Source organism: Rattus norvegicus, chromosome 2, assembly GCF_021556685.1.
Source record: "Rattus norvegicus strain SHRSP/BbbUtx chromosome 2, alternate assembly SHRSP_T2T, whole genome shotgun sequence".
Classification (NCBI taxonomy): Eukaryota; Metazoa; Chordata; class Mammalia; order Rodentia; family Muridae; genus Rattus; species Rattus norvegicus.
The window spans coordinates 62,701,677-62,727,132 of NC_141535.1; the positions used below are offsets into that span (position 1 = coordinate 62,701,677).

At 42.2% G+C, this 25,456-nt stretch overlaps 1 protein-coding gene across 6 annotated transcripts in view; it reads right to left on the reverse strand.

Annotated features, from left to right (window-relative positions):
• The window catches only part of Npr3 (natriuretic peptide receptor 3), a 67,443-nt gene that overhangs the window by 36,091 nt on the left and 5,896 nt on the right, over window positions 1-25,456 (reverse strand). For all 6 annotated transcript variants that reach the window (XM_087616365.1, XM_087616364.1, XM_087616363.1 and 3 more), the window contains 2 exon segments: window positions 16,644-16,766; window positions 4,727-4,893 (listed from right to left, as the gene is read on the reverse strand). In XM_087616365.1, coding sequence (XP_087472491.1) covers window positions 4,727-4,893; window positions 16,644-16,758 — 282 coding nt within the window. In that variant the 5' untranslated portion in view covers window positions 16,759-16,766.

Consider the following 25,456-nt stretch of genomic DNA (forward strand, 5'->3'; position numbering starts at 1 on the left):
CCTGGTGCTAAGGTGCATGACATTTTCTGTGAACTGGCACAGGAATGCATCTATGATGTGACCTCAAAGCTCAAGGTTGTGGGTATTTTCTTCCCACTCATGAGTTTTTAGAGGATTAGGATTCCATCTGGGACCACACATTTTCCAGGATCAGGTTCACAGCCATGCTCCCCAGAGAACTCAACAAACAGTATCTGATAATCAAGAAAATGATGGTTTACATGTGGGCGAAGGGTGACTGCAGCTGAAGAGGACACTGAATCTTAGCACGAGTTGTCAAGTATGTGAGAGTGTGAAGGGAAACTGATATGCTAAAAGTGTGTACTTTGGACTGGTGAGTACAGAGAAAACAAGGAAATACTTCAGCCTGCCAGGCTCACGCAGAGGGCCTGATACACTTAATCTTTGGGTCATAAGTTTGCCTCCTTGTTGGGTACATTGTTGTTAAGAGGATCAGACTGATGTAGTGGAAAAAGAAAATCACTGGCCCAGGAGTCAGGGGATGCAACTAATCTCAGCTTGGCCACCATACAGCGCATTCTAAAACCAAATACCAGCACTGTGGATTTGGAACCACTCCTGAGGCAGAGTGCTAAGCAGCTCCATTAAAATGCCCTTGAGTGAGAGCCACTGCACACGTAGGTGACCCAATACAAAATCCAATGGTGGCGGCCAGGCAGGCACTTGGCAAAACCTTTTCTGAACCAGGCTTCAAGATCCTGGGGCCTCTCCAATGCAGCATTACTTCTTGGTTTGCATTTATCAGTGACCCCCAAGTGGTCTTCAGAACCCCTGTTGTGGACACTTTTACTACCCTCACACCATCTCCATCTGTGAAGCTGAACTTTTTGTGTCCCTAAGGAAGTCCATACACAGAACCCATGGCTGATGAGCATTGCTGACAAAGACAGGATACTAAAAAAGGCTTTGGCTATTTGAGAAGAGATCAGGGTTGATGTTTCCCCAGTATAACAATACAGGTTGAGTATCCCAGAAACTTTAAGTGCTGGTGTGACATCACAAATGGAAACCTCCTCATATCTTGTGGTGGCTTGCAATCAAAAGGCAGGGGCAGTTGAGATAATGTACAAAATTATCATCAATCCACATGTCTAAGGTGTATAGGAATCAGTGTGTTTTACAATTAGACTTGGATTCTACATTCCAAATAATGTGCGTACATGTATTTATCGAAATTAAAAACAAATCTGAAACCCCAAATACTTATGGTCCTAAGCATTTCAGGCAAGGGATACTCCTAAAAAGAAAGCATTTAACAGGGGGCTTGCTTATGGTTTCAAAGATTTAGTCCATTGTTACCATGGCAGGGAGCATGGCAGCACACATGACCTGGAGCCAGTAGCTAAGAGGTATATTCTGATGTGCCATCAGAGAGAGAGGGGTGATGGAGAGAACCTGGTTTGGCATGTGCTTTTGAAACTACAAGTTCCACTTCCCGGTGACACACTTCCTCCAAAAAGTTTCCACCTACTCTGATAAGGCCCCAGTTCCTAGTCCTTCTAATCCTTTTAAATAGTACCACTCTCCAGTAACCAAGCATTCTATTTGAATATAGGAGCATTCAAATACATATGGGGCCATTCTTATCAAGCCACCACACACAGCAATGAGGAAACAAACTAATATATAGCCTTGCAAACAGAATAAAGAATCTGATTGTCACAATAAGTATAGAGCCAAGTGTTACCTTGAGGGAAACTGTATGTTCTCTGTATAACACCTTATACTCCACTTCCCACCCTTTTCTCTTTATTTTTGTGAATTGCAAACATATATTCCATCTAACGTCCACCCCCTCCAGTCTTCTTACGTCCTCTAAACATGCCCATTCCCAACTTCATGTCTTCTGGTTTGTTCAGTTTTTTTATAAGCCACTAATCCCAGTGATTGTTGTCCACATGTACAGGGGTGAGGACCATGCACTGAACCCTGGAAAACCTGTCTGTGGCCACATTCTCAATAAGGAATGACACTCTTTCCCCTGTTTTTCTCAATTAAATTTTTAATTTTTTTACAGAGAGCAAGTTATGGAAATGAAGGTTGATTTTACAAAAACAAAACTGTATTAACTGGGGCTAGGTAAGTGGCTCACTCTGTTGATTACTGCAAAAGCTTTGAAGACCTGATTTCAGCCTCTAGCAACCACGCAAAACTCCAGGTGGAGCAGCACGTGCCTGTAATCCTAGATTAGGGAAGGCAGAGGCAGAAAGATCCCCAGGAGTTGCTGACAGCTGACTAGCTGGGTCAACAAGCACCAGGTTCCATGAGAAACTGCCTCAATAGATAAGATGCAGAGGGAGGGAGACTCCCTACGTCGACGACTGAGCTCAACATACATGTACATACACATGCACACATGATTGTGCACACATATGCTCACATATACACTTAAAAAATTGATTAATTCATCCAAGTTTAAGCAAAAATATAAAATCACTGTGCTATTAAAATATTCAAATAATTTTACTGTTTAATAATTATTGTTTCTCTGTCTTTCTAGTGCTACAATGTAGCCTGTAAAAAAAAATTTTTAATTTCACTTATTTTCATTTTTGAAAAGATCATAGCTTTTTTAGGGGTACTAGCAATATGCTAATACGGATGTGACTCTAATAAACATAAAATTGGATCCGGGATATCATTCAATTTGCAATGCTAAAGCAAAACCCCAAAGGCACAATGTCTCTTCTCACCCTCGTCTAAGCAATCCTTCATGCTTGCGCCATTTTTATTTGTTATGCTGGGAAAGCGTCTCATTTTTAAAAGACAGAAAAACCTTCACCAAAGAAAAATAAAAGAGGATTTCTCAATCTGCGATACTGTCTCAACCCCCTACATTAAGCACCGTGCTTCATGCATCAGTCAGACACAATGCTGTCCTCTGCAGTAACACAAACTCTGAATTTTAAAGCTCAGAAGATTCAATATCTTCTTGGTGCTGTAGGGTTATAATTTATATTTTATTTTCATTCAATATACTCAATTTAATAATTGAATTCAGCTAAATTTAATTTAGCAGTAGACACATCAGCATAAGCATGAAGAAACAGAAGTGTTAAAAGGAAACAAAGCAGAGCCTACCCGGAAGTCACGTGATTACCTGGTGACCACATAGTACTACGAGGAGGACTAATGAGTCCACCACACTTGCTGGATATGAGATGAAGACAGGGGCAGAGCCCATGCAAGGCTCTATGAAGTTATGTTCTATGCAGACATATATGCCCGTGGATGCAAACATGAGAAGCTAAAAGACCTGGAGCAAAGCTGTCCACGTGAAGCCTTAGACAAATGAGGCACCGCCCACCGCACTGCTCTACTTCCTGTCCTCTGGAGCCCAGGCTTCTAACTCTAGTTCCTTTGCTCTCTCCCACCACACAGCACAGCCAACTATGGACTAACCTTGTAAGCAACTGTGCTCAAAAGCTATGAAAAGGAAGGGTGGCAGGTTGGATGGTGGATTGGATTTTCCTTTTTTATTTTTCCAGCTCTGAGAGTCAAACCCAGAGCTGGAAAAATAAAAAAGGAAAATTAAATGTATCTTCAGAATTAAAATAAATCATTATAATAACATCAATTCTACTTAAAATTGTAAATTTTACTTATTTTTAAAAGTCAGCATGGAGAGGCAGTATCATAGTTCACAGATGCAAATACTCTTGAAAATACTAGAATTAGAAAAATACTGTGAGTTGTAGTCATAGCGATAGTCTTCTTAATGAGATTTTGGTTGGCCTACAATTACGTCAGACAACATATGATGAAGTAATTAAACTTTAACAACTTCAGAAAGGAAGCAGACAAGACGACACTGCCGCTCAGCTTTCAAATCATAGTTACTATGGACCACTGGGTAAAATATGTACATGAAATACCTTTAATTTTCATTATTGACAGGGAAGCGAAGACAGACCAGCACACCCACCTCAGCCCACTTACTCAAAGGCCCTCTGCTCACCCCACCCTGAGAATGGATTTGAACATCTCAGAAACAGAGCTAACTGTGCCAAAGGCTGTCTGAACAATAGCGACCAGGGAGGTGTTTAACCCTTAGCCCGGACTGAGCTTCCTTAAAATGCATGAGTAACAAAAAACGTTTCTGGAGCGGGAAGACCTAGAACACCCAAGGAGGAAGCAGCTTGCCGCAGAGCAGAGGAGAAAACTCCACGGCCAGCGAGAGACAGGAACAGACCAACCAAGAAGAGGACATCCATTGTGCAAAGAACGAGCCTCCAAAACCTAAAATATCTTCTGCCACCAAGCTTTGGACAAATTAGCCATGCAAAGCCCGGGCACTCCTTCAACTGCCTCCTCCCCCTCCCACAACACGCTCCTAACTTAGTAAATGACTGGAATCTACAGGGTCTCCCCCTCCCACAACATGCTCCTAGCTTAGAAAACGATGGGAGTCTACAGACACCCTGTTCTGCATCACAGGTCCCCGGGAAAAGGCAGTTTTCCACCCTTCAGCAGTTGCAAAGGAGAAGTGTAAGTGAATTGCAGGACTGATGATGGGGTGGGGGTTGGGGAGAGGAAAAGTGGCCAGGAAAAAAAAAAAAAAAAAAAACACGGGAGGCGACAGCAACATTCAGACTTGAACTCGGAATTTTTGAATGGCTCAGAATGGGACACTTTGTCACCTCTGGTTTAATTAGAAGCCTGTTTTCAGGATGCTGGAGGGCGAGGTTCATAATCAAGCACTTACGTAATCCTCCTCATTGAGCCCTTGTTTCTCAACAGAACTTTTCACCTCCATGGAAAACTTCTCAAACTCAGGCTTCGCGGTCCTCAGCAGGGTGACTGTTTGGAGGGATGAGTAAGCTTGCTTAGCTTCAAAGTCGTGTTTGTCCCCTCTCTTCCACGAGCCATCTCCTACGGGAGAAATGAAAATATTTATAATTCCAAGCCAGTCACCATAAAGAGGCCATTCTGTCTTTTCAACTGCCATGTGTCCCCACATGGTACCGTTGGCAGCAGAGGCAGAGGTATTGTCATAGTTCTGCGCTTAGGTATAATATGACAATGTCAAAATCATTAAAGAAGAAGCTGTCTCTCCGGACACATGTTCCTTTGAAATGTGAGAGAGACAGACAAGCTCTGTTGATGTAATTGCCTTATAATAACCATGGAACTGCGATTGTCAGCCCCCCGGAACTGCGGCACTGCGGAAACAAAGTTCCTTTCTATTCACACTTACTTCCTTTCCATTATGGGTGTGTTTGTGTGTATGTATGCATGAATCTATCTATCCATCCATCTATCTATCTATCTATCTATCTACCATCTATCTATCAATATCTATCTGACAAATATCTATATCTATCATGGAAATGAACCAAGTCACTAGTGTGGCCAAACAAGCACAATGCTATTTGGACCTGGAGTGCAGGTTAGAGTAAAGCATGAGGAAAGATTACATACAAGGTTGGTACTGTTAAAAGCTGGAGGCTACTTCTTCATCTTCCCAGGATAGAAAGGGTGAACTTGAGGGATTATATCTGTACTGTATTGACAAGGTCATCAAAAGTACTAAACAATGCTAAATCGGTGTGTAAAATCATGAATATCTTGAGCACACATATATCAATAATGAAAGATGCATTATAGGTAGATAAGTAGATAGATAGATAGATAGATAGATAGATAGATAGATAGATAGATAGATAGATAGATAGATTATTCATACATTCATACATACACACATACATACACACATACATACACACAAACACACAGGTGATGGATGGGTAATAGATATCTTGAACACTTTTATAAGCATAAACTCAGTCCTCAAAATATCCTTTCTACTTAACAGATGAGGAAACTGAAGCACAGAGACAGTGTTGTTTCACAGATCCTGCCTCACAAAAGTGAAGGCTAGTCATCTGGGAAAGTCTCATTCTCTTCTTTTGATTTCATTTTGGTAGCTTGAAGGGCCCCAAAAGACAAGACAGACGGACTTCTGATTTATAATGATAAGCAACTTTCCAAATGAATCTGCAGCTTTCTGAAGACAAGGTAAGAGTACCACATAAGTCAACTGTGCCCTTCAATGCCCCGTCTGCATCGATAGCTCGAACCTAACAGCTCAGAAGCAGGGGGACCTCTGAGTATATGGACAGGTCTACGGCATAAATTCTACAAGTCCAGAAGTCCACTACAGAATGACTGTCTCTGGAATCTCTAGCACAGCTTGAGCCAGATACATCTGAACTCTGTGCGTATGCGCACAACTCTATCATGGCCACAGAGGACATCATAGATGTCATCGAGAGTCTCTACCAAATTTGAAAACAAGATCTGAACCATGTAAACAACCAAATAGCCTCCTGTAGGACTCGGGGACAGAAAAAGAAAGCAAAGGGAAGAGGCAACAAGCTCCAAGCAGGAGCCATCTCATGTGAAGATAAGGAATTAGTCTGGTCCTAATGTGTAAACAGGGATTTAATAGATAGAGAAGATGGTGGAAAGGCGTGTCTGGCAGAACCCATACAACTGGGAAAAGGCACAAGTGTGTATAGCATCTAGCAGGCAGAGCAGAAGATGGATCTCAGTCTGGAAGATGAGAAAAGACAGAAGCAGAGAGTGTGTTTGTGGAAACATCTGTTTCATCACAATCCTAATAATAGCAACCGTTAATTAGTTGGTTACTATGCCCAGGAGCTACTTAGAGATAAATAAGACAGAGCTGATAACATAATTCATTAAAGACTAAATCTGTGCTCAATGACCACAACATTCAATTCAAGCCACCAAAACAAAAATTGACAAGACTCATTCTCCCTCTTCTCCCTCTTCTATGACTTTTCCCAAATCCCTAGGAGATCATAGCCTAAGAGAAGCCATGCCTGGCTCTGGAGCCAGTGAGAGAGCCTAGAAGGGTACTCGGTACCCAAGACCCAGACACAGTCACAGTCACTAGCCATGGATGAACCAAAGCCCAAGAGTTCTCATGGAGGAACCTACTTCCTATAGACATGCAGTAAGTACTTGCTGAATAATTTTCTTGTTTTCCATTGCACTTGTTTTTAATCGTGTGTATGTGTGCAAGCTCATCTGTGTATGTGCGTGCATACACATGACACAGAGACCAGAAAACAGCAGTGGACCTCACAGGGGATTGTGAACTGCCAAATATGGATGCTGAGAACCTCACTCAGAGCATCTGCAAGAGCAACGCACACTCTTCTGACTGCTGAGCCATCAATGTAGGCCCTACTGACTCAGTTTCTAGTTGAATCGAAGTGTCAGCATCTGCTGAAGCTAGGCTATAACACATGATGTTTCCCTACCATACATGAATGCCTAAATGTGGTCCCCAGACTAAGTTTAAGAAGACACAAGTAGGGATACATAAAAGTCCTGATCTTTCTAGACAAAGATAATTAGAGTCTTTCATCAATGGAGAAGAGTTCAGTTTTCTTCAGGGACTGAAGGGAAATTCTTAATTAATTAAATTAATTCTTAGATTAATTAATTCTTAAATTAATTCTCGTGGGCTTTTATGCTATCTTAAAGAATACATGTGAAAGTAAAACAGCAATAAACTCAGTAAATAAGAGAGGAAAAATATATTTTTCAAAAACGAGTGAAATCCAGTCTAACAGTGCCAGCATGACCTAACTTTAGAAGTTTGTTTCTAGAAAATCATATAAATGATAATGCTTAATAAAGCCAAACCAACCTAAGTAGGTATTTGTTCACAACCATAACTTCTTCTGCGGTGAGCTCTTCTCCTACGAGGAAAGCAAAGGTTGATTTGCACGGTGTCCCATCAGTGGGGACAAATTTAATTCAGCAGACAACTAGGTGCCTCTGGAGATTTATGAGCAGAACGGAAGAATGGCAGGAGAGGAGCAGGCCTTAGGAAATAGCAGTGGATTAGAGCGGGGAGACACTGAGCATTCGCAGCCACAGTAATCCAGGCAAGAGGTTAAGAGAGGTCGTCTGTGGGACGTCACATGCCAAAAACACAAAGCGGGACTTCCAGGAGATCAAGCTCACTAAGAACTTTTATTTTCCATTTTCTTTTTTCTTTTTTCCTTTCCTTTTCTTTCTTTCTTTCTTTTTTCTTGTTTCTTTTTTCTTTTTTTTTTTTTTGGTATTTTGATATGATAGTACATTTTTTCAAAAATAAATGTTTCAACTTTTATAATCATAAGAGATAGCACCCACGAGAATGGAAACGAGATAACTATACGAGAGGAATCCCAAATCAACAATGGTGAGGGAGGGGCAGTCAACAGGGAGGGAGATGCATCACAAATGGCGTCAAGGAGAAGAAGAACAGTGAAGAAAAAGCAGAGTGAAGGAGAGAAGGACAGGAAGAAATGATGGTGTTGGTTACTGTCACTGCCCACCCCAAGTGACTTCAGAAGGCCAAAGGACACCACTAGGCTGAGGTTAGAAACAGGTCTGAAGCTAGAGAGAGTATGGCTACAAAAGGCCCTGGATGCCAATCCTACACACATCAGGGTTGGAGCCCAGGGACTCCCTGCCCTAAAGAAGAAAGTGCAGGATGGAAAGGAGTGCACTGTGCACAGACTGTTTCTGGTGAGCAGGAATAGTTACAGGAGACACAGAGGCACTAACAGAAATGTAACAGAGGCCTCCAAACCCGGAGCATAAAATTTCCAGAAAGGAATAGTTAGAAACCTCCCCGGGCTGCCCTGGAGCTACGTCATCCCATGGAGCAGCCACCAGCTGCAGTGTTATTATTTAAATTCCAATTAACTGAAAACTCCTCCCTCACCACGTCTGCCACATTTCAGGTGTTCGATGGTCAGCCATGACTGCCACGTGACCAGTGGCCACCCAAGCAATGCTAAATAGAATATGCCTAGCCCTACAGTCTGAGGACTCAGACGGATGGGTTACAGGATGACGAGTGTGAAGCCAGTCTGGGCAATTAGGCAGGGCCATGTGCAGAAAAGGTGAGAGACTTGGAGCAAACCATGAAAGGAAAGAAAGAGGAGGAGAAGAAAAGAACAGAGGGCAAGGAGGAGAGAGGGAGGAAGGGCAGGAGAGAGAGAGGGGGAGAGAAAAGGAAGGAAGAAGGAAGGGGAAACATAGGAAAGAAGTAAAGGGGACCATAACAGGAAGTGCCATTAAACTGCATTATTTGGAGCATGGTCCTCACCAAGGCTAAAAAATTCACCAAGAAAGCTACTTGTGACCTTAAGAAAATGACTTTCAGGAGAGGGATAGGTATTGATGTTATTTTTTTAATTACATGCGTATTGGTGGTTATGTAATAACCAACTTGACACAATCTTAATCATCTGGGAATGAAGCCTCAGTCAGAGCCACCGCAGATAACAGGCTCCATTTCCCGGACTTGGGGCATCTGGAACGTGTGTGAGTGTGAGCTGAACACCAGCACGCAAGCATCGAACTTACTGCTCTGTGCTCTTGATTGTGGATGTAACGTGATGAGTTACTTTAAATGACTGTCTCTTTTACTTCCCAACAACGCCAGGTTATTTTATCACAGCAAGAGGGAAAACAATGTGTGAGTGTGTGTGTGAGTGTGTGTGTGTGTGTGTGTGTGTGTGTGTGTGTGTGTGTGCGCGCGCGCGCGCATGCGTGCGCGCGTGCGTGCGCGCGCGCCTGCCTGTCTGTGTGAACAGAGGTGTACACGAATGTAGGTGTGAAGGTCTATGCACGCCTGCGGGTGCATGAATGCCAGAAGATAACATCAAAACCCTGAGAACTGGAATCCCAGGTACATTAGGGATGCCCGGCTTGTTATGTGGGTACCGGGATCTAAGCCCCAAGCCCCATGGTTGGCTAGAAGAGCTTTTTAGCAATGAGCCGCCTCTCAGCCCACAGGGTAGGAGTTTCACAACTGTCCTGAGGAAGGAATTAAAAAGAAAAAGAAGTCTGCTGCTGAGAAGTAAGGTAGAAAAGAAGATGTCTCTTCATCATCCTTCAGAGTAAGAGAAAGCATGGGCTTTGCCTCACTTTGCTAGACTTTAATATTAAATTAAATTAATATCAAATAATAAATCAGGAACGCAAGCTTGCACTGAGTGAAGAAAATCAAGAACATGTATGAAAAGGAAGACGGGCCGTGTAGCCGGGACGGTAGCTCCAATGGCTGCTGCCTTTGCTCTAATGACTGGGACATCCTGCAACTCAGCACCTACCAAGGACTGAGCACACAGCTGGCCTTCAGTGGATGGGACACAGAATTGACTGCCTGTCATTCACCTAGGCTGCCTGGTTACCGCTGTGGCTCTTCAGCTCTGGTAGTTGTCAGTGAAAAAAGACGCTCATCTTGCCTCATCTTACCCACTCCCCACAGTCCCAGTGTCACACAGAGCCAGGGGCTAGGCTCCCAGACACTCCCACCAATAGTCCATGCAGCTCAGTATAGCTCCTTTGCCTGCAGCCAGGTAGCCTTCCGTCCTCATAGCAATTCTATGAAAAGATTGAAAGCCGATGCTTACAAAGGAGGAAACCAAGGATCCAGGAGGTTAAACATACAAACAGGAGAACCTTCAAACCAGGGCAAGATACTTAAGCCTTATCCAACCTGTGTGCAGACCCTCAAAGCTGAAGCACCCCAAGATTTAAGACCACATCTGCAGGGCACAATGCACAGACTCAAAAGAAAAGAGTAGCACAGAAAACCCAGGAGAAGTCCTAGCACGCTGCCCAGCAACCACTGCAGCTGAAGGGATGTATGAGAATTCCTTTCTTTTCTCTCTTTGTTCCAAATTGACTGTAAAGTGCCTATATCACCTTTATGGCAAAGCTTTACAAAAGCAATCCCTCCTGCGGCATCTGTGCTCCACTGTGGTATCTGTACTCGACTTTACTTGAAGCCTCACCTGAGTTCCTGCTGTCTGAGTTCTCAGGAAACAAGGTGAATGCAACAACAATCCCAGTGCTGCAGCTAGGATCAAGCAAGTGCCTTCCCACTATACACCTTTGGAGAAGGTGCTAAGGAGGCTAAAATGACCAGAGAGAAATCCCAATGGGTGCTATGAGAACATCTGTAAGGCAATGCTATCATCTACTCCCTAGGTAGTTTTTTAAGTACAGTCTTAAAAATCTCTTCAAGCACTTTAATTCCCCCAGACTGTATTATACACTGAACTGGTCGTCATAAAATTTGGACAGGTTTGGAGACAATTCTGAGGGCTCACCAAGACTGAGACATCTAGTAGTCAGACAAAATAGATGCACTGTTGACTGTGCTTTCTAAAAATAGCAGTAAAAACAGAGACCATCCTCTAGAACAGCGACTCTGAACCCGAGGGTCATGATCTCTTTGAGGTCTCATTATCGGATATCCTTCATATCAGATATTCACACGATGAGTCATTACAGCAATTACAGTTACAAGGAAGCAAAGAAACGGTTTTATGGTTGGGGGGGTCACCACAACATGAGGAACTGTATTAAAGGGGTGCAGCCTTAGGAAGGTTGAGAACCTCTGATCTAGAACAAATATACAGTTTGCGTGAAGAACCGTAGGGAACACAGGGTGTTGAAGGATCTTTTTGGAATCACAGCTCTGTGATAATGGAGGGTTGTTAGATTATCAAAGGAGACCCTTATAATGATACTCCAGAATGAAAGTTTGGGTGATTCTGCCCAATGTCGTTGGTCACTTCTGCTCTGAGGAAATAGATGCTTCAGGGTCTATGGAAGACACAGAAAGGCACCTTACTGTAGGCTCCGTCCTCCTTCCTTACTCCCAGAATCCCACACCAGCTTTGATATCTAGGAGTCCAACTGAGAATTTCCAACTTTATCCAGGGGTAGCCAACCCGATACAGCCGGAAGTTGAGTAGAGCTTCCATGGGAGCCAACAAAAAGAGCCAAGTCAACGGGAAGGATCTCCTCTCATCTGCTAGTCTTGACCTGGTTAAACTAGAACTAAAGAATGACCTGTGGAGTCATGGTCGCAATCTTTGATATTGAAAATGGAGGCAGGAAATCTAAGACATTTGTAATACTAAGGATCTTGGGAAATCGGATCTCTACCCTGGACTTGCCATAACCAGACCTCTTTCAGGTACAAGAAACCTTTATGTGTGTGTCACTGCAGTTAAGTGTAGTAATTATTTTTTTACAGATATCATTCATAATGTACGCAGACCCTTAGGGTGGGTTAGATGTGAGTCGGTGAAGGCAGTAGTAGAACGGACCACCTGATATGTGTGTCTAAAACACACATCAGAGAAAAGTTTGCCAACTTAACTACAATTTTTAACATTCCGTGTGCGGTAGTCAAAGCAAACTAAGACTAATAATGAACGTGACAAATATTTGTCAGATACTTGCTATGCCTCATAATATCTGCTGGGTGGTTAACCCAATTCCTCTCCTGTGTGTGTATCTGTCGCTCAGCCTGATGAGTCACTAGAACAGACCAAGGCTGCAGAGGAAGGCAGATTAACTCACTTCCCGAAGATTAAGGTTGTAGCTGTTAACTCTTAGGTCTTAGCAGTTAAGAGTCAGTAGACAGGAAAGTCTCTTGGGCTCATTGAGACCAGAGCCCAAAGCCTGAACAAATGCACAGTAAAAATGTAAAAGAATCAGATTTAATCAGAAGCCTCAAGTACTCATTGTGATTTGGGCAAAACCATTTTGCGATTAAATTTTCAGGAAAATAAAACTGGAGCTAGAGAGATGGTTTGGCGGTTAAGAGCCCTGGCTGCTCTCGCAGAGGACCTGAATTTGGTGTCCAGCCCCACATGGTGGTTCACAATGAGATGAACTCTTCTGCCATCTGTGGGCACTAAGCACACATATGGTGCCCATGCATACATGCCAGGCCACACACATGAAAGAAAGAAAGAAAGAAAGAAAGAAAGAAAGAAAGAAAGAAAGAAAGAAAGAAAGAAAGAAAGAAAGAAAGAAAGAAAGAAAGAAAGAAAGAAAGAGAGAGAGAGAAAGAAGGAAAGAAAAAAAGGAAGGAAGGAAGAGAAAAAAGAAAAAAGAAATTTAAAACAATTAAAAAGAGAACAAAAATGGAACCCATGGAATAAGATTTCTAACATATGAATAATTTAATTATTTAAAGTAGTTAATTTCGCCCAGACATGGTGTCATACACCTCTAATGCCATCACTTGGAAGACAGTCCAGTGGACCCCTGTGAGTCCACTGATCTAGCTGTTCCAGGACAGCCATGGCTACATAGAGAGACACTGACTCAAAAAAAAAGTTTCGAAAATTTTAAATATAATTTTTAAATGTATATATTAAAAATGAAACTGGAGGAGCTGCTAAAGAGATAGCACAGAGTAAAGGGCACTTGCTGCTCCTTCAGAGAACTCAGATTTGGCTCCCAAATGACAGATCAAAGCTGTCTGTAACTCTGGCTCCAGGATCCAGTGCCTTCTTCCGCCCTCTCGGGCACCCACCAGGCACAAGTGGTACATGGGCACACATGCAGACAAAAAAAACTATACACGTGAAATATAATAAAATTGAAAAGTTAATAAATAAAAATGGGCTTCCACAATGACTCAGTAAGTAAAGACACCAGCTACCCAATCCTGATGACCTGCATGCAGCCCCCCAGAACTCACATAAAAGCAGAAGAGAAACAGCTCCATACACACACACACACACACACACACACACACACACACACACACACACAGACAGAGACAGAGACAAAGACAGACAGACAGAGAGAGAGAGACAGAGAGACAGAGAGATTAAAAATTAAACCTACAGAAACTTTGTTATGGACATAAAAATAAATTCTGATAAAGTTATATTTTACAAGATTGATAAAGGATACAGAAAATTTCACCATTGGTATATAAAAATATAGATTGCCAAAACCTCTGTATGGGAAACGGTGCTAATTCCTAGCAATGCTTGTGTAGAACCATTAAGCCAGCATTATGCCTCCAGAGATTTATATTATGTAATATATAATATATTCTAAGTATATGACTATCAGTGTATATGTATTTCAGACTATTCAGCATATACTGTTCTTAATAACAAAAGGCTGGAGGCAGTGCTAAGAAATAGAGGTGGATTAAAGGTATACTATGCCTCTGTACCATAATACTATCATTTTATTGAAAATTATTCTTGTGAAATATACATATAATAGACAATATATATTTCTAAGAAATTGCAATGTAACTTTTTGAGAGTTGCAGAATTTTAACTTATTTTCTTCCGGTTTTTCTTAATACATTTTCCACATTTTCTGCAACGCTCGTGCATTGTTCTAACAGGGTAAAGCCACACCAGTTTTATCTGTAGATGAAAGCAGTCCTAGTAGTAACACTTGCATTTGTTACTACATGCTCAATGCAGGCAAACATGCTTGTCTGTTTATAGCCTGCGTTCTTACACATCATTTTAAATTCTCTATTTCACCTTGTAAGTCAGAATTGATATATTTCCTTTAACCTGCTTTTATCTCTATGTTAAAGAACTCGGTGCTGGAGTCACGAGTATAATGATATTCTGGCTTTAAGTCAGTAAACGAAAACAACACTCCGCTTAACAGAGCCGAGGGAGGGAGGAAGGGAAAGACCAGAATGCTAGTGAGCAGAGTGAAATCCGGGATCCGTCCTGTACGCACCACATCCCCGCTGCTATCCATCACAGGAAGCAGTGGCTACTTTTGTTTCATCAGCTTTTCTTTAACCCCAGGAGAAGTGTGTTATATTATCTGTATATACACAATGACTGCTGCTGAAGTAAACCAGGAAATTGGGGCAGGAAACCATGGTGAATGTTTAAAGGCTTGGATCCTATCTAAATAACTATATATCATCAGCAAGCACTCAGAAGTGGAACTCTCCATAAACACGCCATCTGTAATCTGCATGTTTACAACTCTAAGGCCATGTAGCTTTGAGCAGACATTGTGTGTGTCTGAGAAAATGTCCTATAGTCCTGAAATGACTACTTGCACGAGAGTCCTAACTACCATGGAAGGAAAAGGCTTTGAATTTGTGATCAAGATGAGCCCTGTAAGCATTCTTCCATTACATAGGTGCTGAAGAGATGGCTCCCGGTTTAAGAGCCCTGGCTGCTCTCCCAGAGAACCCATATTCAAGTCACAGCATCCACGTAGAAGCTCACATTGGTTTGTAACACTAGTCCCAGGCTATGCAACGCCCTCTTCTGGCCTCCTTGGGCACTGCAGACATGTGATGCACAGACATACATGCAGGCAAAACACCCAAATAGGTACAAATAAATACTTACTTTAACTTTAAAAAAATAACCCTTTATTACACAGACCCTGGGAGTTTCCCTAAATCCGTTATAAGGAATCACAGATGTCTTTGACCTATATCAGTGGCTCGTGAAATTCTACTTAAGAGCAGATTAAGGAGGGCCTGGAGAGATGACTCAGAGGTTAAGAGCATTGAACGCTCTCCCAGAGGTCCTGAGTTCAATTCCTAGCAACCACACATGGTGGCTCACAACCATCTGTAATGGGGATCTGATGCCCTCTTCTGGTGTCTGAAGAGAGTGACAGTGAACTCACATACCTAAAATAAATAATAAAGTGGGCACTCATGCAGACAAAAAAACCTACATACATGAAATACAATAAAAATTGAAAAAAATCAATAAATAAGAACAGGCTTCCACAAAGGTTCAGTAAGTAAAGGCACCTCCTACCCAATCCTGATGACCTGCATGCAGCCCCGGAGAACTCACATAAAAGCAGAAGAGAAACAGCTCCATATGTGTGCGCGCGCGCGCACACACACACACACACACACACACACACACACACACAGAGAGAAACAGATTAAATATTAAACCTACAGAAACTGTTTATGGACATAAAGATAAATTCTGATGAAGTTATATTTTACAAGATTGATAAAGAATACAGAAAATGGTATATAAAAATATAGATTGGCAAAACCTCTGTATGGGAAACGGTGCCAATCCTAGCAATACTTGCATAGAGCCATGAAGCCAGCATTATGCCTCCAGAGATTTTTTTTTAAGAGCGGATTAAGGTATCGTAAGCTACAAGGGAGGGGAGTTAGGAACAAAGACGTCCACATGCTTTTATCTTAACTTGCCTGATCATCATTTCCTTTTGTATTGCTCTCTATAATACATTTATAAGATGAATACATTATAAATAGTCACACATGTATAATATGAATACATTATAAATAGTCACACACTACTATATTACTAAAACGTATTACATGCGTATTATGAAACAATACATATGCTAACTATGGCAACGCCTTGGCATATTGTATCCTATAACATTATGTTCTAATCTGTTCCTGCTACCTAAAATCCTACCCCAAATCACACCTAAATTATTCCAAAAGTCCACCGTGACCATGGCATCTGGTACCCACATGTACATTCCTGTGGAGTTAGGACTGGGCTACGCTGATACACTCAGGACTTCCTTGACACCACAGGTATGTGGGGTCTTTTGCTCCCAGTGGATTCTCAGAAAAGACGAAAAGCTTGAGAAACCATGAGGCAATATATATGGCAGTACTCAGAATCATGAATTTCCAGAATCAAATATGGCTCCCACGGTGACAGAAAGTACATCTATGGGCCTCCCTAAAGCTTTTGACTCTTCTTCATTCCTCTTTCTGACATGTTGACAGAGTCAGAGAAGCTGGAAGTTACCGTAAGAAGAACTGTTGAAGAGTTCAATGTTGAAGAAAGCGTAGTCTCCACTGGTCATGCCGTGTCTGTGCACCGCCAACATGATTCTCCGAATGGTGTCACCACTGGCACACATGATCACCACTGGGGAGAGAAACAGTATGTGAGTCACCAAACACAGCAGGCGGAAAGCAGGCCAAAACAACCAGGGGACAACAGGCACAGAACGGGCCATCTATAAAGTCTTGAGTAGCTCCTCACAAACTACCTAATGCATGGTGACCATGTACCCACAGGAGGGACATTACACATCTGTGGCATTACAAATAGTTGGGTAGGGACATTCACACATCCCATGGGATTCCCAAAAGTTGGGTAGAAAAACATACTGTGTTTTTTCCTAAGCATACATACCCATGATAACATTTAACTTCTAAGTCAGACACTGGGACAGATTAACAATAGTAACTAATAATAAAATAGAACAATTACAACAAATACTACAACAAAAGTAACTTGAAACTTACAAAATTTCAAACTACAATTGGCTACGAGTAGCTAAATCCTAAGATGAAGCCATATCTAAAAGGGACAAAGGGAATTACATGGTTTTAACTTAAAATGAACATAGAAAATAGCACCATAACCAAGAGATAGGAGCCAGCAATACAGACACAACAGCCTCTGGATAGAACACCGAGAGGACTGGAAATTACACAAATAGGCAAAGTGCATCTCATCGGGAGGAAGCAGCTACAAAACCAACCTAGAGGACCCTAGGATGAGTGACCCATCCATACTCCCTAAAGTACTCAACTTAATGGGGAACAAAGGCAGGCTTGTAAAACACTAAACACCAAGAGACTTAAAATAAGAAAAAGCTAAAAGCAATGTATGCTACTCAAATGGATTCTAGATCTTAAAATACAAGCAAAAAACCTTCAACAAAAACATTAAAAGGCAGCCGATGAAATCTGACTGAAGGTCTGCAACTAGGTCACGGGATATGTTCGCATGAAAGCTCTTGTTTTATGACTATTACTGCAGTTACTTATGAAAACATCCATGTCCTTAAATGTTTTGAGAAATCTTGAGATATGAATCAGTCTGTAGAGTCCCTTGCCTGGAGTGCCCACAGCCATGGGTTTGATTCTCAGCATCACAGGAAACTGGGTGCAGAGTCATACACCTGTAATCACAGCGCTGTGTGGGTCATCCTGGACGTTAAATGAGACTTTGCCTCAAAGAAAAAGTGTTTAGAAGTATAGAAGCATGATCCTGTAAATTATCCTTGAATCATCTTTGCATTATCTTCATAATTGTGTACATTCATGTGATTATACAAACACGTACCAGCAGTGTTCGCGCACATGTATGCACACACACAGTCCGTGTTCTGTCAGTTTGTAGCCACAGTGTTAAATATAAGAGGCTTTAAGCATCTTTAAGAGACTGTTGTCGTGGCCTAAGCGAGACACAGGCGACAGTGAAGTGGGGGGACTCGGCCACTGTCCAGTCAATCTGATGGTTCTTGGCTCACAGGCCCATGACCAGGAGAACTGTATTTTCCTCTTATGCAGGATGAGAGGAGACCCACAGAGGCCTGGTGCTGTAAATTGCCTTACCGTGCTTCATGCCAGCCCTCTGGGATGTGTGTGTTCTTTGTAAAAGTATGGGTGCTGAAACACATAAAACAAATTGCAGTCTGTGCCTGAACAGCCTTGGCATCCTGCATGAAGGCCCGGGCTCCTACTGATATGTCTGCCATTCCCTGCACACACTGGCTCAGAGCTCCAGGATATGACTGACATTTAACTACAGAAAGGTGCCGTTCGCACAACAGCAGCACTAGGAAACATGGCTTTAAGGCAATGAGAAACACCTGAAGCCCATAACTGTGAGAGTAGATGTTGTTTCTTTTGGAATTATAATTATACATTTGGGATTTTTCTTCAAAATCCCAAGATGTCTCAATAAAGAAGGTCTCAAAGAAACTCCTAATTACCAACTTGGGCCCTCATTTTAGATCAAACTCCTTTGATGGAAAAAATCACAGGCAAGGTATCTCAGAAAATAGCTAATAAGGGGCTCAAGCTGGACAAGTCCAAAGAGCATGGATTCCAAGAATGGGCATCTCCAGAGGGAACCACGGAGCCCCAATTGGCTGAATACTAAGGAACTCTTATCAACTTGTATGGACTGTGTAGAGTTCAGTGTCTGTCAATAGCTACATGCAGAAACTGATTCTGCTGGCACATTGGATGAATAGCCTACATGGTATTTGTAGATTATCAGAACTGCAGATTGCTTAATTCCCATGAGGGCCACGTAGTCGGGACATATTGACACATGTGTCAATATGGCCTCTCTCTTAGCATGCTAACTGGGGAACCAGATTATAAGCAACAGCATGCTACAAGGAACATGGATCAGAGAAGCCAGTGGGGCACCAGGTGTTAATCCTAAGCATCCTTTTGAGAGCCGTACCTGTCCTAGGGTAGACCAGACTGAACCCTGAGGCCAGAGAACTGGCATCCCTACATCCTGAACAGAGTCCGGTCCTTTCTTTACGTTCCTGCTTTGCCTCTGTACTTCTCCCCTACTTCTATCATAGCCTCTGACGAATTTTTCTTGAAGTGTTACTACATTTGTGACTGAGAAAGGGTGCTAGACATTTGTCTACCTGCTTAGATTTTCATTCTTCTCAGTTTTGTCCATTTTGTGCCAAGTATACGGTTTGCTCAAAAAAAAAAAAAGTAATTCATTCCCAAGGTCACTGTTTCTCTCAAATAATACAAATCTGTAACATCGTCGTCGTCATTGTCATCATCCTCATCATCACCACCATCATCACCATCACCATCATCACCATCATCCTCCTCTAGTTTTAGTTCAAGTAGAAGCAATACCACTTCATAGTACTGATTACCACCAACAAAGCCATTGGAGTACAGAACCCTAGTTTTTATGGTGTGCCTCAACCTTTCAGGGTTGTCGCATTCATACCTAGTTGAACTGTGGGTACTTTTAGCAAACTTTCCTCTATACAATTTATCAAAAGGCTTGAAATATTTTTTCTGAGATAGCTTTCTGTTCTTATTCATATTTCATCATTTTATACAGTAGCCGGATTACATAGTTAACAAGCACAAGTGATGTAAGAGGAGTAGGTACGACCTAGGAAGTACCTGGAAACGTACAGACCGTGTGTCACATGAGGAAAACTCTCTAGCTTCCCAGACCTCCCAACGATAGATGAGGCTGACAGAGAAACAGGGTCTGCCAATCCTCCTGCACAAGTGGGAGTCAATGCAGACTGCTTTCGTTGTATCAATATGTATTTCAATAAATAAATATCAACTGCTTTTAGACAGCTCCTCTCTGCATAACCCTTTTCTGTCCTAGAACTTGCTATGTTGAACAGGCCACAAATGTCTGAAAATCACAGGAATCCAGCTGCCTTTGCCTTCGAGGGCTGGGATTGAAGGCATGTGCCACCAAGCCTGGTTTTAATATGTAACGATTTATCAGAGATCAATATATCACACTTCAGAAAGAAAGGATAATGACTGATCCTGCGTGCTTCTTAGTAGCCTATTTTTTTAAACCTGTCCCACTTTAACTTGTGACATTGGTGTCATCTTTCCCCATCTGGGTGCCACACTATCACCACTAAATGGCTTCTCATTGTAGCAACATGTTCTTGTAATCAAAGGAGTTACACACACTGGAATGGCTTTAAATGTTAATTAACAGAGTTAATCACATTCCAAGCGGTGTCTATACACACATACTATGGAAAATCTCCTTTCCCGCTCTTGGACGTCCATTAAGGAAGCTTCCAATGACTGGAAAATATCATCCTGAGTGAGCTAACCCAAACACAGAAAGACATACATGGTATGCACTCACTGATAAGTGGCTATTAGCCCAAATGCTTGAATTACCCTAGATGCCTAGAACAAATGAAACTCGAGACGGATGATCAAAATGTGAATGCTTCACTCCTTCTCTAAAAGGGGAACAAGAATACCCTTGGCAGGGAAGAGAGAGGCAAAGATTAAAACAGAGACTGAAGGAACTCCCATTCAGAGCCTGCCCCACATGTGGCCCATACATATACAGCCACCCAATTAGACAAGATGGATGAAGCAAAGAAGTGCAGACCGACAGGAGCTGGATGTAGATCTCTCCTGAGAGACACAGCCAGAATACAGCAAATACAGAGGCGAATGCCAGCAGCAAACCACTAAACTGAGAATAGGACCCCCATTGAAGGAATCAGAGAAAGAACTGGAAGAGGTTGAAGGGGCTCGAGACCCCATATGTACAACAATGTCAAGCAACCAGAGCTTCCAGGGACTAAGCCACTACCTAAAGACTATACATGGACTGACCCTGGACTCTGACCTCATAGGTAGCAATGAATATCCTAGTAAGAGCACCAGTGGAAGGGGAAGCCCTGGGTCCTGCTAAGACTGAACCCCCAGTGAACTAGACTGTTGTGGGGAGGGCGGCAATGGGGGGATGGTTGGGAGGGGAACACCCATAAGGAAGGGGAGGGGGGAGGGGGATGTTTGCCCGGATACCGGGAAAGGGAATAACACTTGAAATGTATATAAGAAATACTCAAGTTAATAAAAAAAAATATAGAAAAAGAAAAAAAAAGTTAAAAAAAAAAGAAAAAAAAAGGAAGCTTCCAATGGGTCTTCTCAGCAGCTTAGGGGGTTGTCTCAGAAGTACAGCAGCTTAAAGCCCTATATAAACTGTATAAAGCAACTTTTGAGGTTTTCTACATATATGTCATGGAGGTTTTTTAATTATTATTTTCAAATGTTTAAGTTTTGATTAACGTTTACTCCAATGTGTTAATGATGTAATCAAATATAAAATAGAACATTTTGATGTTATACCTGCCATTTCCCAAGACTATTCTTTGCATCTAACTGCCAGGGTCATTGTCAAACTTATCTTCAAAGTTGTACTTTTTTTTATTAAACAGAGTGCTTAATTTTAAAGTATTATGTTGCCATCATATAGTGTATAAAATGTATAATTGCCATTCATTGTAACTATTATTTATTTTTAAACTAAAGTGTAAGAATACCTTTTGATCAAAGAAATCTGTTATTAATTGGTTTTTTCTCTTTTCTGATGTGGCATAAAAACTTCTGAGTTTAACTGCCAACAGATGACCAACCACAAGTGAACCACTTCTCAGCTGCAGCCTTGCTCATAGCAGAAACGACTTACAAACATTTAGTTTTTGTATCTAATCTCTGACTATTAAAATGCTTATACAGTTTATTTTTACCAAAGAGATGTAATTCATTAAGATAAAGTTGCAGTATAAATGTCGTCTTATAACATAAATGAATAAACAAATAAATAAGCAAGATTCCAATGGGTTAACATCCCTCTTCTCTCAAGGAGCCCCCATTTGTCCCAGCAAGAAGGAAAGTAACAAATTTTCTCATTGGTGAATCAGAACAGGAGAGAGGTAGGCTAGGCTCTTTCTTCAGAGCAGAGCCTCCTGCTGCACACTGAAAGTGTGATCACAGAAAAGAAAAATGTAACAGTAGGAGCTGGGGGGTTGGCTCAGTGGTTAAGAGCACTTCTTGTTATTGCAAAGGACCCAGGTTCGATTCCCAGCACACACAGGGAGGTTCATCACCTCCTCTGGCACCAGAGCACCAGGCATACATGTGATATACTACATTCTGGCAAAAAAAAAAAACTCATACACATAAAATAATAAAAATAAATCTAAAAAGAAAATTTTAAATATACACTAAATATTAAGGAAATAAAATCATTAGAGAAATAATTTAAGAAATGTTCTTAGTTAAAAGACATGAGTTTCTGATATTCTTCTAACCCAAAGACAAGAAGAAAGGCCCAAGTGAGGAAGCTTAAATCCCACTTAGAAACAACATAGTCATAGGAGGCAGAGGGAGGGAGGGACCCAGGTAGGAAAGGAGAGATAGAGGGGACTAGGGGTCGGATCCTCCAGTATGGGGAGAGTCAGGAGAGAAGCCCAGAGGGACAGGAGAATGAATGGAAATATGCAGCTGCAAGGGGTGGGGAGTCTCTAAGAAGTCCCAGAGACCTGGGATGGGAGAGACTCCGAGTGTGAATGTGGGTGGCCTTAGCCAAATGCTCAACAGAGGGGATATGAAACCTGAAGAGACCACTCTAGTAGTCATACAGGACCCCCAGTGGAGGGATAAGGACACCAACTGACCTACAAAATTTTCAACCCCAAATTGCTCCTGTCTAAAAGAAATGGAAGGACAAGAATAGAGCAGAGCCTGAAGGAATAGCTGACCAGTGGCCATCCCAACTTGGGATCTTTCCCACGAGTAGGCATCAATCCCTAACTCTATTACTGATGCTGTGTTGTGCTTGCAGACAGGAGCCTAGCATGGCTGTTCTCTGAGAGGCTCTACCAGCAGCTGACTGAGACAGATGCAGAAACCCACAGCCAAGCATGAGATGGTGGTCTGCGACCCCTATGGAATATTCCTTGGGGCAAGGATTGAAGGAACTAAAGGGGATGGCAACCCCATTGGAAGATGAAGTCTCAACTAACCTGGACCCCTGGGAGCTCTCAGAGACTGAGCCACCGACCAAAGAGCATCCATGGGCTAGACCTAGGCCCCTAGCATATATGTAGCAGAGGGCTGCCTTGTCTGGTCTCAGTGGGAGAGGATGCACCTAACCCTGTAGAGACTTGATGCCCCAGGGTGATGGATACCCAGGGTGGGGGCACCCTCTCAAAGGTGAAGGGGACACAATTCTGCAAGGGGAACCCCTAGAGGGGGCAGCATTTGGGATATAAATAAATAATAACTAAATATATAAATGGCATGAGTTTCTGAGAAAAGGGTCACACCAAGGTGAAACACTGACAGCAGTGTGCACTGTGATAAAGTATTGAACTACTGAGAACAAAAAAAAAAAATTCTAAAAATATTTTGTGGGGGTGGCTGGTGATAGTAAATTCTAAGTCCAGAATACATCAATTCAAACTAACAGCAACTTCAGACTCTAGAAGCCAATGAAGTGATGCCATCAAATTTTGAGAGGAAAATTACTTATAGCATGGAGTTCTGTGCAGAATTGTATAATTATGTGTAAGGGTAAGATGAATAAGTCTGCAGTCCTGAAAAGTTTCAAAACGTATCTCTTGCCCATCCTTAGAAAGCTCCTGGAGGATGTGGTCCTCCAACAAAGAAAGGAGGGCACACACGGAACGAACAGGCTCAAAATGAGAACCGGTGGAAAGCCTTGGGAATCACTAAACAAGGAGCTCAGGGTCGTAGTAGAATAGAATGCCAAGAAAAGGACGACACTGAAGCAGCTCCCGAGCTTGGAATAGAGGAGAGCTTATATGTGATTTTAGCAGTCACTCCACAGCAGTCTAAGCAAACAAAAGGATGAGTGTGTGTGTACCAGTGTGTGTATGAGTGTGTGTGCACGTGTGTGTGCATATGTGTGCGTGTGTGTTCATGTGTGTGTGCGTGTGTGTGCGTGTGTGTGCGTGTGTGCATGTGTGTATGTGTGTGTGCATGTGTGTGCATGTGTATGTGCATGTGTGTGTGCATGTGTTGTGCCTGTGTATGTGTGCATGTGTGTGTTCATGTGTGTGTGCATATGCGTGTGTGCATGTATGTGTGTTCGTGTGTGTGCATGTGTGTGCATGTGTGTGCATGTGTGTGTGCCTGTGTATGTGTGCATGTGTGTGTTCGTGTGTGTGTGCATATGCGTGTGTGCATGTGTGTGTGCATGTGTGTGCATCTGTGTGCATCTGTGTGCATCTGTGTGCATCTGTGTGCCTGTGTGTGTGCGTGTATGTGTGTATCTGTGTGCCTGTGTGTGTGTTCTGTGTGTGCATGTGTGTGTGCATGTGTGTGTGCATGTGTGTGCCTGTGTATGTGTGCATGTGTGTGTTTGTGTGTGTGTGCATATGCGTGTGTGCATGTGTGTGTGCGTGTGTGTGCATGTGTGTGTGCATCTGTGTGCGTGTGTGTGCATCTGTGTACCTCTGTGTGTGCGTGTATGTGTGTATCTGTGTGCCTGTGTGTGTGCTGTGTGTGTGCTTGTGTGTGTGTGCATGTGTGTGTGCATGTATGTGTGTGCGTGTGTGTGCATGTGTTTGTGCATGTGTGTGTGCGTGTGTTTGTGCATGTGTGTGTGCGTGTGTATGTGCGTGTGTGTAGGTATATACATATATACATATGTATTCATATATGTGTATATGTGTGTATATGTATGTATATGTATATTTATACACATATGTATTCATATATATATGTATATATATATGAAGGCATATCCTCAACCAACTGGATTCACTGTAAACATCATTCAGAAGGTAACATGAATATCAATACTGAGGTAAGGAAAATGTTGACATGATCATACAGGAGGAATGAAGAACACACTGCATGTGTAGTTAGCAGAGAGTGGATGATAACTTAGCCATTCTCCACTAGCATTCCAAGAGACAGAACCTAAAACTGAAAAGAAAAATCAAAAGTAGCTTCTAATTTGGAATTCTAAAGGAAAGTCGCTGGTGAACATCCACAGGAGTCAGCTATGATGCTCTGGTTAATTCGAAACGAGAGGTAGGGGACAAGAAGCATTTTTCCAGACAACACCTGGGGGTTTGGGGGTTTAAAGGGTTTGGGGGGGAGGGGGTAGTTAACCTTACATAGATGTATACCTAGCTTGGATAAAAACAAAAACTTAATTTCTTTCAAAAGCATATTTCTCTGTTCCTACACTACATAGTAACAAATATCATTTATAAAATACAGACTGTGCCCTTG